At 37.7% G+C, this 12,670-nt stretch overlaps 2 protein-coding genes across 2 annotated transcripts in view; one reads left to right on the forward strand and one right to left on the reverse strand.

Moving 5' to 3' along the window:
• Nucleotides 1-164: 164 nt before the first annotated feature.
• Nucleotides 165-1,041, reverse strand: LOC117570234 (succinate dehydrogenase assembly factor 2, mitochondrial). The gene is made up of 3 exons (XM_034251738.2): nt 875-1,041; nt 600-766; nt 165-538 (listed from the first exon to the last, which is right to left on the reverse strand). Exons 1-3 carry the CDS (start codon nt 890-892, stop codon nt 256-258), a joined length of 468 nt encoding a protein of 155 aa, XP_034107629.1. The 5' UTR covers nt 893-1,041; the 3' UTR covers nt 165-255.
• A 216-nt stretch (nt 1,042-1,257) lies between these two features.
• The window catches only part of LOC117570233 (low-density lipoprotein receptor-related protein 1), an 81,529-nt gene continuing 70,116 nt past the window's right edge, over nt 1,258-12,670 (forward strand). Inside the window, exon 1 of the mRNA XM_034251737.2 lies at nt 1,258-2,136. Coding sequence (XP_034107628.1) covers nt 1,920-2,136 — 217 coding nt within the window. The 5' untranslated portion in view covers nt 1,258-1,919. The remainder of the gene's footprint in view (nt 2,137-12,670) is intronic.

Below are 12,670 nucleotides of genomic sequence, written 5' to 3' on the forward strand. Positions count from 1 at the left end.
AGTCTGAACTAAAGGAGACTGCAGCAAGCATTGTTCATGTTTTAATTCGTGACACTAATGTAAAACAAGCAAACAACACTAAAGAGTAAAAGGACGAGAAGCCAAGCTAGGCAGGAATTCGGATGTGGGATGTGGTGTGAAGTGTTGTGCGTGGAATTCGGGGGGGGGGGGGGGGGGGGGGGGGGACTATAAGCCCCAAGGCCAACTGCAACGGTTCTCAGTTGCCTTGTCTACGTTTTCCCCGAGCAACTATTTTTACAAATAATACGTCAATTCTGGCTGACGGAAGCGAGTGACTTTCTCGGCATTGCGGACGTGTTCTTTGAGTAACTTCATGATCTCTGTGTTGTACTGTTGGGGTGTTGGCTTCACTCCCGTTGCCCAATAATAAATGTCCCAATCATTGCTGACTCCATTGATGAGATCGTCATAGACTTCAGTTTGTGCCTCGTTGAAGTCTTTGAGGTACTTATCAGCAAAAGTGCTCAGTAGCAGATCATTCTCGAGCATACCGCGTTTGCGAGATTGGTAAAGCAAACTATGATGATTGAGTGATTGATTGAGTCATCAGTCTGTCAGTGAATCAATCAAATACTTACCGCTGTTTTCGCTTATTTAGCGGCTCGTTGGGACGTTTTGGATACTCGGGCAGCGGCAAATGTTCAGGATCATCAAAGTCCACAATAACATCATCCTGTGTGGTTTCCGAGTTGGAGGCACCTCGACTCCACGTCCGCAGCACTGAACGCGCCAGATTGCGACATAACTTCATAAGTAAAAAAAAAATGTGAAATGCAGAAAGACAAAAATAGAAAAATTGCAAATTGCAATTGCAATATTATGCAACCAATATGCAGCTGAACTTTTTACTCACGAGCAATTGGGGTAACATTATCAGCAACAATTTTTACTTGCCCATCAAAATTAAAAGTAACTACAAATTTTCTTATGCGATCTTTACTGCATTGCTTTCCAAACTCGAATGCCGGAAAATCGTTAATCAAAAGTTATTAGCACTTTGGCGCCGCCTGCCGAGATTTCAATAAAACTCATGACCAGGGTTCCTCAACCAAACTAGTCGAGGGCTGCAAGCAATAAAAAGAAACATGATATTAGGGGTGACAAAATTAGAGCGCTAGCTTGTGTTTCAAAAATTAAAAAAAAAAATAACCGACAAATAATTTAATTCATGATTTCAGTAAAATCTATAAAGCAAACAATATGGTTTATATTTATTTAACATATACTTGATCAAAATGTAGTAGTTCAACTAAATTAAATCTTACACGCAGAACTTGTGATGTTGTGACGTCGTTTCCATTCATCATTTACGCTCTCAGAATGTGGTTGCGCGCAACGATACCTTGTAAATCTCATGGACCATGAACGTTGAGTTTTCTCTCAGTCTTCTTACGGTTTTCTTGGCGTATGGTGCGATTGCTGTGCGTGAGTTTGGGTCTAAACGCCGACGCTAAATTCATAAATACATACATATGTTAAATAATTAAATAAATGAAATGTAAAAAATAAATATTTGTATGTATAGGCAACGCTCTGTTTACAATCTGTGGGAGCCTTGAGCCTGATTGAAAGTTTGTCTATGTGTTGGTGTTAAGTGTATTTGTTTGTGTGAACGTGTGTGTGTTCGCTCATATTTTGTTATTCGCGCGGCAAAAGGAGAAAAACCAAAAGCAAGCAAAAGTAAACAGAGAATAACGCGGCTGCCACAATTTGCGGCACAAAAATGTTAAGCATATAAACAAAACACAAGAAAATTTTAAGCAATAACTGCTTTCCGGGTGTGCGTTCGTGTGCGTGTGTGTGCTCGTTTTGTTTTTGTCTTATTTTTACACAGCAAAGCAAGAGAACAACAACAACAACACAACAACAGGAGCAGCAGGCAGCGCAGCAGCGGCAAAATGCCGGCGACAGCGAATTTGTGTCTGTTGTTGTTGCTGTGCTTCGTTGTAGTCGTTAGCAGTAAATCGAAGGAGCTGCAGTCACATGAGCTCAGTAGCAGCGGCAGCGGCGTCGGCAAGAGCTCCTCCACAACAGTGAGAGCAACAACAACAACAACAACAACAGCAGTGGCAGCTACAGCAACAACCACAACGCTGAGGCCCTTGACTGAGAAAGGTAAGGTTTAATTTGTTGTTAATCTCTGCAGCGGTGCATTAACCCGTCGGCGGCAGTGACGCCGCTGGCGTCGCCGTTGGCGTCAACGTCGGCGTCGGCGTCGGCGTCGGAGCTGCTTGAGTAAACATATTAATGCGCTCTCGCTTTCGGGCTCCTTCTCGTTGTTTCGTTTCGCTCTCACTTATGCCAAAAATAACAAAACAGCTTCCCTTCCGCACATTGGCCCCTTTTCTTTTGTTATGCAAATTCTTTTCCTTGTTTCAAAAATGCTAACAAAATAACAATTTTAATAATAATACAATTTGTTATGTTATTTTTGCTGGATTTGCTGGGAATTTTTATTGCAGCAGCGGCAAGTGAAATGTAGCGTGCTACAAATGTTGAAAAGACAACAAAAGATATGGCAACAGCCGATTTAACCCATTGTTGCCTCATCCCCCCATCCGCATAAACAACTCGTGGCCCATTAGAATTCTAACGAATTGCAGCAAATAAATTTAAATAAATATGCAAATAAACATTTATTTATGTACACTAGCATGCAGCAGTGTGTGCAACGCCATTTCTTAAATGTGCCACACTGCCCCCAGTGGCGACCTCGACTCGCATTATGCATGTACATGCTCCAAGAAGTCCATTTAAGAGGGGAGCGGGGAAGACTCAACGTTGCGCTCGTTAAGATAGTCCACAGAATCGTAAAGAGAAATACAAAATTAAAGTAAGCATTTCCTCATTTTGTGGCGTCAAGCAAACGAACAGCGCGACAATTTGAGTGACAAAGTAAAATAGTGTAGTGTATATATAAATACATACTTATATTATATTACTACTTGAACTTAAATTATTGCTAAAACTCAACATAGAAATATCTTTAATGTTAAGACTCCAATTGTAAGTTTTAAATTATATTCATTGGAACGAACTTCAATATAAGACCGACAAAGATAAACGAATTCAATTTAAGACAAGACAAGCCAAGTAACATAACAAAGATTTTAGCGGATTAGGTAATAATAAAACACACACGCATTATATTCATGCTTTTTGTATGGTTTCTTTGACTGGGTAATTTGGTTTAACTTATTTAACAATCAAGCTTCCTTTTGAGTGTGATCTTAACGAAGTACTTCAATTTCCCAAGCAATTTGCAAAGCATTTTCTTGACAAATTTTGGAGATTATTTCAAGTATACAAAGATTATTTTTGGCTCGCTGGCTCACTTTATTATGTCGTCTCTGGGGCGAGTATTATAAATTCTTAACCTTTTATATACAATTCAGAAAGTCACAGAAGAGAGCATTGTAAAGCTTTTGTTTCGTTTGTGTCAGAAACTGAACTTTAACTTCCATATTAATAATAATGTTGTTATTGTGAATTCAAATACAAATTGCTGAAGAAGTAACTCATCAATTAGAAGTTGAGAACATTTGGAAATAGGGTTAATTTTATCTAGAATGTCTTCATTCAGATTTAACGAGCAGTTTCCTTGCCCGGAAAAAGACAGTGAAATGCCATTTGTGGTTTTTGCCGTTCTAGGCTGCGTTCACTGTAAAATGTTTATAAATTTATTTGTGGAATCTCTTGGCTCCTTCATTTTTCCTTTTTTTTTGGTCTCTTGCCTTCTGCTCAATTCACTCTTTTTACTGCTTCTTCTTGCTCTTGTGTCGTTCGTTCTTCTTTGCTCACTTCTCAACTGCCCTCAGCTGTCTTGCTCTGACTGCAGAACAAACTGTAAACAAGCCGCTGCTGCGGTGCTGCTCAACAGTTTTGTCAGCAAGGACAATTTGTGTGCTGTGTTCGAAATTATGAAGCCGTGTGAAGTGGGCCACAGTAAAGCGTTGAACGAGGGCAGAGAGAACGCAGAAAGAGCGAAAGAGAGAAAGAGAGTGCAGCCAACCCCAGCTGAGACGGCAGCTGTTGGGTCCATTGCCCTTGCCAACCCTCTCCGAAGAGCGGGCGGAAATATTGCGGAAATCGTTTATCATGTCGCCAATGGCTGCGTTTTAATAATTGCTGGCAACGCGACGATGGGAAACAGGAGAATAAATCAGAGAAAGAGAGAGAGAGAGAGCGAGAAAGGATGTTTAGAGTAGGTAACCAATTAGTTTATTCACAAAATAAAACTAATTTTAAACACCTTTGACCAGATCACATTTCATGTTCTGTTTTCATGCTCATATGTTTGTTTGCTCTGGCGCTCACCTCAAGTTCAAGAGCAAACGATAGGCAGCGCACAGACGATTAAGTAACACCACTACCAACAATAACAACAACAACAACAACTACACCGTCAGCAACAAACAAGTCTATGAGCCGGCTTAAACACACGCAGACATACATACATACATACATAGCTAAGTCACACCTGCTTAAGGCTCAGCAAAAAGACAAAAACAAAGCAAACAAGCCCATAAAATAAAAGCAACGTGAGGTCGACTGAGCGAGATGGACAGAGCTCAATAGCAAAAGCAAGAGTGAGACCGAGACAGTTGGCGGTAGGCAACAAAAAAAATGTGCAGTCGCTTGTCTAAACAAACAATGCAAAGAAACCAAAAAAAAAAAAACAAAAACAAAAAAAAACTGAAAAAACTAAACAACTGGACAAGCCGGCCGGCTTTAAGTCTTTGGCAGCAAAAACAAATTAAATAAGTAGAAGAAGAGAAGGGCAAGGCAAAGAGAGGGGGAGAGAGAGAGAGAGCGCGTAATTCAGAGAGCCGCTCAACTGATGCCCTTAAGCAATTTCTACAAAGATAATTTGAGAGCATTATTAGACTATTAGAATACTATATTCGATTATGAATCTTATCACTAAACTTTTAGTATGTAAGATGGTATATTTACGATTACATACTGATTCTATATATACTAAATCTTACTTGAGCAATCGAATGAGGAATTGTCATAAATTACTCTTTGTTCGACTCTCAATTCATTTTAATCAGCAATGTCATGAAATTGATGTGATTATAAAATAAAAATTGTTTCTAATTGGCTTAGATTATGAAACTGAATCATTATACAAATAATAGAGATGAGATTGTAAAATATAAATCATTTTTAATAAGCTTGGATTAAAAAACAATTAAATTTTTGATAATATTTAAAATTGTTTAATTTGTATTTTATAATTGTGTAAAATCACAAAATAATGTAAATAAGTATATACATAAATAAAACATAAAACTTTACCACTTAACTTATCCATTGCATGTGACAAAGTTTGAATTCGAACAAGTAAGAAAGTTACAGTCGAGTGTGCTCGACTGTGAGATACCCGCTACCCATTTTGAATAAAATCAAACTATTTTCGGTAAATATACCGAAAATACTACAAAATACTAACAAAATATACCGAGCGGTATATTTGGCATATCGATATGATACCACATTCAAAATATACCATAGACGGCACAATATATCAGATTGTCGGATAAAGCAACCCAGACCCCCCAGTAAGAAGGCGTTTTTGCCCATACAAAAGTATTTATTTAATACCTTCCATAATTTTTCTGATCGCAATCAAATTTTCAGGAATCACAACTACTATAGTTATTATTGTATATACCAAAATTCGCAGCTCTAGCTTTAAAATAACGCTTGCTATTCGATTTTTTTGATTTGCGGGGGCGGAAGTGGACGTGGCAAAAATTTGAAACAAACTTGATCTGCGTGCAAACATAACAAATGCTGTCGAAAAATTATAGCTCTATCTCTTATAGTCTCTGAGATCTAGGTGTTCATACGGACAGACGGACAGACACACAGACACACAGACGGACATAGCTAGATCGTCTCGGCTGTTGATTCTGATCAAGAATATATATACTTTATAGGGTCGGAGATGGCTCCTTCTACCTGTTACATACATTTCCTGCCGGCACAAAGTTATAATACCCTTCTACCCTATGGGTAGCGGGTATAAAAACGAAGCATATGGCAAAGAGCATGATTAAATAAATGTACCCAAGTGTTGTTTAATTATACCCGCGTGGATTACAAATGAAGTCCACACGAACTGAAGAACTGCAAATGCGGTTCGAGTGCTGGATAAGGACATGCATCAGCAAAGCTCATAAGCAAATAATTAGTGGTCAACAATTAAGTGCTGACGTTGTCTGTCGACCCACTTTGCAAGTCACGAGTGTTGGCTTAGTCGTAGTTTTTGGTCACTGCAAGAGGAAAGACGAGAACTTCGAGAGAGTATTTGCTTTAATTTTTTTGTACTTGTTGTGGCAGCATTTTCTTTTATTTTTCTCTGTATTGATTTATTAGACAATTCATTGTTGTTGTGACTTGTGACTTGCTTGGTCGTCTCTTGTCATTCTTGTTGGAGCTGCAATGCTTTTATGGTCCTTCTGGGATCGCATGACGCACAACTGATGATGATGATGATGGGATCGGACCGGTTTCGGAAAACAAAGACACAATGCCAGTGTCCAGAGTCGTCTAAAGTCTAGACTTTGTCGCCCAATATGGCCATGAGAACTCAAGCTGCAGCTCAGCATTGTAAAGTTTAGCTGCTGCAAATAATAATACAAAAATATATATTTACAACTTGAGTAAAATACAACAAAGGATTCATTAAAATAAAATGTAATTAATTTCGAATAAAAATCAATTAGCTAGAAATCAATACGACTACGAAAGAAACTCTGTTTCCTTGGCCTTGTATAAATTAAAGGATTACTTCCTAGGTTCTAGCAAAACTAAACATCTTTTATATAGTAACATTGAAAAACTGAAGCTTCATGTGCTTAAAAATATAGTGACAAAGAGGTTAAACATGAGATAAAATCAATACATATTATTTCTTTTTTTAACATTAGTAAATTTACAAGTATTTGAAATATAGAAATTAGATTTAGAATAAGATTTGTAGTTTGAAGTCTACCCAACCCAAAATTACATTCAGATTTTTTAATGATTTCGCAAAGCTATTCTTTTTTCAAAAAACACGTTTCACGAAAGCAAACTCACAAACTTGCAAAAGTTTGCTAATGTGTCCTCATCCAGTTCTCAAATTCTGACCAAGTATTGCGAAAATATTCACTGCACAATACTCTCAGCGTTTTAAGTTGTACAACTATTTTGCCCACTATTTTACCAGTTCGAATAGTTTTCTATCCATTTCACAAACAAACTTTTTTTCTTTAAATAGTATCACATAAACGTTAAAAAAAATACATCTGAATGATGGATGAATATACGAAACTATTATAACAATTTTAAAGTAAATGGTCGTTATGGTTTATCATATTCAATATATCAAACAAAATTTATAGTAGATATTAGCATAAATTCACAAGATATCATATAAAAATGTAATTATTAAACGGTATCAAATGAATGTATTATGAAAATTTAAATACTAGCAAATACCAATTGTCAACTTTTAATGGTTGTTGTAGATGCTTTAAAATCATGATATTTATAAACTCAATTAAAATAAGTAGTAAGTAGTTTAGTATACTTTTTTCTAAGAATATTTTGCAATTGACCTTCTGTATAAGTATTTTCGTTTAGAAAAGTATATTCAAGATCATTTGGAAAAACTCGTTTTCCTATGCCTCAGCCTATTTGGCTATTTGAGTGTTAACGGAACTTGTCTAGCTCCATTCAAAGAATTCATGTTGCATTTACGACTTTCATTGCTGATGTTGCGGGCGGTGTTTCCATTCAACTACGAATAGTATTCAGTTAGACAGACGAGCGTGTGTGCATGTGTGTGTATTGTGCTTTCAGGTTTTCAATTAAAGAACTGCAAATAATTAGATGGCAATTAAAAATTCATTGCTCACTGCTGACGCACGACCGCCCACAAGCAAAATACTGTAAGACTCATCCAGTCTCTCCTCCACGTGACAGCTTGTAATGAGCTCACGCACACACATGCTTACACATTCAGACAGACAGACACACACAGACACACATACTTGTCACTTGCTGGTGGGGACAAAACGAGAAGAACAAGAGAAGAAAGAAGAGAAGAAGGAGGAGGCAAAGTCGCGGCGAGCATTATGACATTTAAATAATTTAAGCTCTACGATGCCGACATGCATTTGCTTTTTCCATAAACCGCACACATTGACACTGTCAGAATGCGACTATCTGTGTGTGTGTGTGAGTTCTCTCTCTCTCTCTCTCTGCTTATTTCTGACTCTCTCGCGTTGTAGCTGTGTGTGTGCACTCAATTTAGTTTTAATTAGCAATGAGCATGGAATAATTGTACCAAACCAAAAGCTACAAACTCAACGAGCAGCTCAAGTGTGGACCACAGCCTGTTTGCCCCACCGCGACCCTTGCTGCTCCCTCCCCCTCCCCCCTCTGTTCGTCCGCACTTGGCATTTGCAGACTTTTGGCATAATTATTTTGCCCTATTCTCATAATGAAAATATTTTATAATTGCCTAGACTCGGCCATTAAATGACCGTGCTCTCGACTCTACGATTACTTGAGGCCATTTCTTAATTTTGTTCTCGCATTTTATTTGTTAGCCATTTTGCACTCGATTAAAATAATTTTTATGTTCGAGCGCCACTTTCATCAAGGATTTACAAGCATAACGTTAACGTTAACGTTGAGCATCATTGAGATAACTTGAGCTCACCAAATGCTACTCGCCGATGTGGAATACCATTAAAAACAGTCGGAAATTGAAGTATACACATAAGAAGCATTTAAAGGCAATCAATCAAGGTTGAAAATAAAAAAAAGATATTAAAAACGCATTTGTGAGAAATATTGCGAGAGAATGCAATTAAAAATTATGGCCAGTCAAAGATTTAATTATCGTAGCGAAAGTAAGACATAAATTAAAATTCAATAACATTACAATCAATATATTGCAAATGAAGTGTTAAAGCTGCCTTTTTAAATTATTATCATAGTCAGAAGTGTTATTAATTGGCTGTAAAAGCTATAAAATAAATCCATATATGCGCCTCTAACTAGGCTTTATTAAACCATAAAGTCCATTCATGGACTAAGACCACAACAATATGGGAATGTAGTCATGTTGCCATATCATCAAATTTGAAGACTAAAACATGCACTAAAACTAAATAGAGCCACAGATGTCAATGTGTGTGTGTGAGAGAGCTGTTTAAACTCTTTTGCACAGGAGCAGCCATTAAAGTTACTCAGTTCAGTTGCTTAGCTCAGCTCTCAACTCTTTGGCGCCTCTGTCCAGCCATAAAGTTCGTAACAAAAAAAAAGTAAAGAAAGTGACACTCGAGTGTGCTCGACTGTGAGATACCCGTTACCCATTTTGAATAAAAGCAAAATATTGCGTTATTATTCTTCAAATACTCACTTAATATATCTACAATACTGAAATATTTCAGAGACTATATTTGGTATACTATTAAATTGAAAATATACAATTAAGTACAAAATATACCAAATTGTCAACTAAGAATCGACAACAACTGTTTTTGGCCTTATGAACTCAAGATATACCAAAAAAATATACCACACATACACTTTAAGTATATCAAATCGTATACTTGGTATATTGATATGGTACTAGATTCAAAATAAACCATATAATGAAAAATATACCAGATTGTCAGTCAAAGCCACTAAGTAGGTAGATGTTTTTGCCCATACAAAAGTATTTCTTTAATAACTTCGACAATTTATATCTGATCGCAAGCAAATTTTTAGGAATCACAAAGATTATAGTTATTATTGTATATACCAAAATTGGCGACTCTAGCTTTAAAATTACGCTTGTTATTAGAGTTTTGTCGATTTGCGGCGGCGGAAGTGGGCGTGGCAAAGATTTGAAACATACTTAATCTGCGTGCAAACATAACAAATGCTGTCGAATAAAAATTATAGCTCTATCTCTAATAGTCTCCGAGATTTAGGTGTTTATACGGACAGACAGACAGACGGAGTGACGGATATGGCTAGATCGCTGATCAAGAATATATATAATTTATAGGGTCGGAGTTGTCTCCTTATGCCTGTTACATACATTTCCAGCCGGCACAAAGTTATAATACTCTTCTACCCTATGAGTAGAAGGTATAAAAAAAGAAAAACACAACGCACACAAAACCGGACGGACATGTGTATAGACTTATAAAACATATGGCCACATGAAGCCGGAACGATGTACGTAATGCGACCATAATGCTGAAGCATAAGCGGCATTAAAGCAGCCAGTGCGAGAAGCGAGCAGCAATAGCAGTAAAAATTCTGTGTAAACCAGAAACAACAATCAACATTGGCATAGTCCTCTTTCCACAAGTCCAACACTTGTGCTGACGACTCTGCTGCTGTTGCCCGGTTTAATATTGAAAATCATTTTACATTGTTTACATTCGCTTGCAACAGGACGAAACCGGGACCTAGAACGAGACGGAGACGGAGACCGGGGACCGGGCCATGTCAGTGATGAGTGCTAAGGCATTGAGCTTGTCGCAGTAAATGTTTTAGTCATGTAGCAACAAGCCGCAGTGCCAAATCCAACCTACACAGAGAGAGAGAGAGAACTTTACATTCAACCGTATATAGACATAATTTATGTTTATGCAAATTGATTTTGTGTATTTTGTATTCGTATTCGTATTCGGATTCGGATTTGTGCTGCATTCTCGTAAATTCTCTAATTTACTTAGCTAATGAATAAATGAAACACAAGTGTGCTCAAATTGAAAAGGCTTTCTCAGTTTAATCTTAATCAAATGGATAGTGTTTCCTTTCATATTTGATGATGCTTTTAACAGCAGTGTTTAAATATTAACGACGTTTCAAGTGGATTGTTTAGATCAATAAACGAAAGTATTAGCGATAGAATTTCCTATTAGTTTTAACATTCAAAAATTGGTGTTTACACTCTTTTATCGAATGCTTATAACGATCGTGTTTTTCGCATTATGTGTGCGGCGTATAAACGTTGGTAATGGTCGCAGTCGTTTGGTGTTTGGTTGTTGACTTGGTTGGAGGAGTGTGCACAACATTTATTGCTCATACGCCGCGTTGCAGGCACGAACACATTTTACAAAGTAATTTAAGCAGAGAGTTGGCGAGGGAGAAAGAGAGTGGGAAAGAGAGTGGGAGAGGGAGAGAATGGCCAAAGAGATGGCAACTAAAACGCAAATTAATGATACGCAATTGCGGCAAATCGCACGCTTCCATGTGGGCGCCATTTTGTTTGAAGTGCGCTTCAGTGCCGACAACTAGAGTGGGGAGTGAAGCACAGTATAAAGGGGCGAAAGGGAGTTGCCATGCCATAAGCTTTTTGTTGCTTTGCTTTTTTTCTGGCTGCTGCTGCTGTTGTTGTTGTACATATTTGTCTACCTTGATGCAGTCACCGTTTCTGTTGCTGTACTTTGTGTGTGTTTTTTTGTTGTCGCTTTTTGTGCACTAATTTTTTTCCTGCTATATACTTTTTTTTTTTTGCTTTTGCGTGACGCCTTTTGTTTGCCAGACTGCCTGCCATATTCCCCGATGACTCTCAGCAAGCCGTTGCTGTTATTATAACCAAGCGCTCGACGCTTTGGCAAATTGTTTCCACTTCTCGTTTGTACGCAACGCCTTTTGTTTGTCGTTGTTTTGCTTGGCAGCCTTGCCGCCTGTAGTCCTATTTGAAAATGGGTTTTCTTGCACTCCACATTTTCACATTTTCATTTGTGCTTAGTGCCTGGTGACTGCTGCCTTGCCGGTCATCAGCACAAAATGCTGTGCGCAAAAACGCCGAAGACAAAAAAAGAAGCAAGAAAATGAAATAAAAATGATAAAATGATTTAAGCGCATCCATCTTTCGTTTTGGGTCTAATCAACAACGTCCCTTGTCATGTCACATCCAACTGACATTTGTTGTCCCCTCTCTTTGTCTGTCTTCTGTCTTCCCCTCCACTGATAAGCATCATCAATAAGATCCGCTTCTGTCACAATGTTTGACATAATCGTTGATGCGTCGAGCTTTTCCTAATTTATGACATGTCCACGTTCACTGCATTACAAGACAATAACATGCCCCAAAGGCTTTCCAACTTCGACTTGTAATGGTTGGGGCGGGGCGAGAGGGGGAAGCGGTATAAGGGCGGGGCAAAGTCTGCTTATCAACGAAACAATAATCGAGTCGTGAAATATGAGATTGTCGCCATGTGACAATGGAGATACAGATTCTCAAAAGAGTTGTGGAATGAACTTTGAGCTAATCATGCTGATTAAAATAAACGAGACATGAATACTTTTAGGACTATGTCATCTTTGACTTTCTAATCAAATCACAAAAAGAGGATCACTTTATATTTGTATAGTAAAAACACAAGTCTCGTGTTATATTAATTCTTAAATTGTTGAGCAAAATTACTAGAGAGCTTTAGCTTAAAAGCCACTTGGCTCAGAAAATTCTTAAAATTTCTTAAATGTTTTTTTGTATGAAGCAGTGAAAGTTCGCATATGCTTACAGGTATGAATAGGAAAGTCCTTTACTCCTTTTAGTAGCAATCTTCTACATCAAAGTCCTTGGAAATTTACACTCCAATTCACATACAGTAAGCCCTCATTCACATGTTTT

This window comes from Drosophila albomicans, chromosome 3 (assembly GCF_009650485.2).
Source record: "Drosophila albomicans strain 15112-1751.03 chromosome 3, ASM965048v2, whole genome shotgun sequence".
NCBI lineage: Eukaryota > Metazoa > Arthropoda > Insecta > Diptera > Drosophilidae > Drosophila > Drosophila albomicans.

Excerpts from the sequence above, each read along its gene's own strand:
- LOC117570234 (XM_034251738.2), bottom strand. Across the intron at positions 539-599 it reads CTAAATAAGCGAAAACAGCG|TTTGCTTTACCAATCTCGCA; the intron begins GTAAGTATTTGA and ends CAATCATCATAG.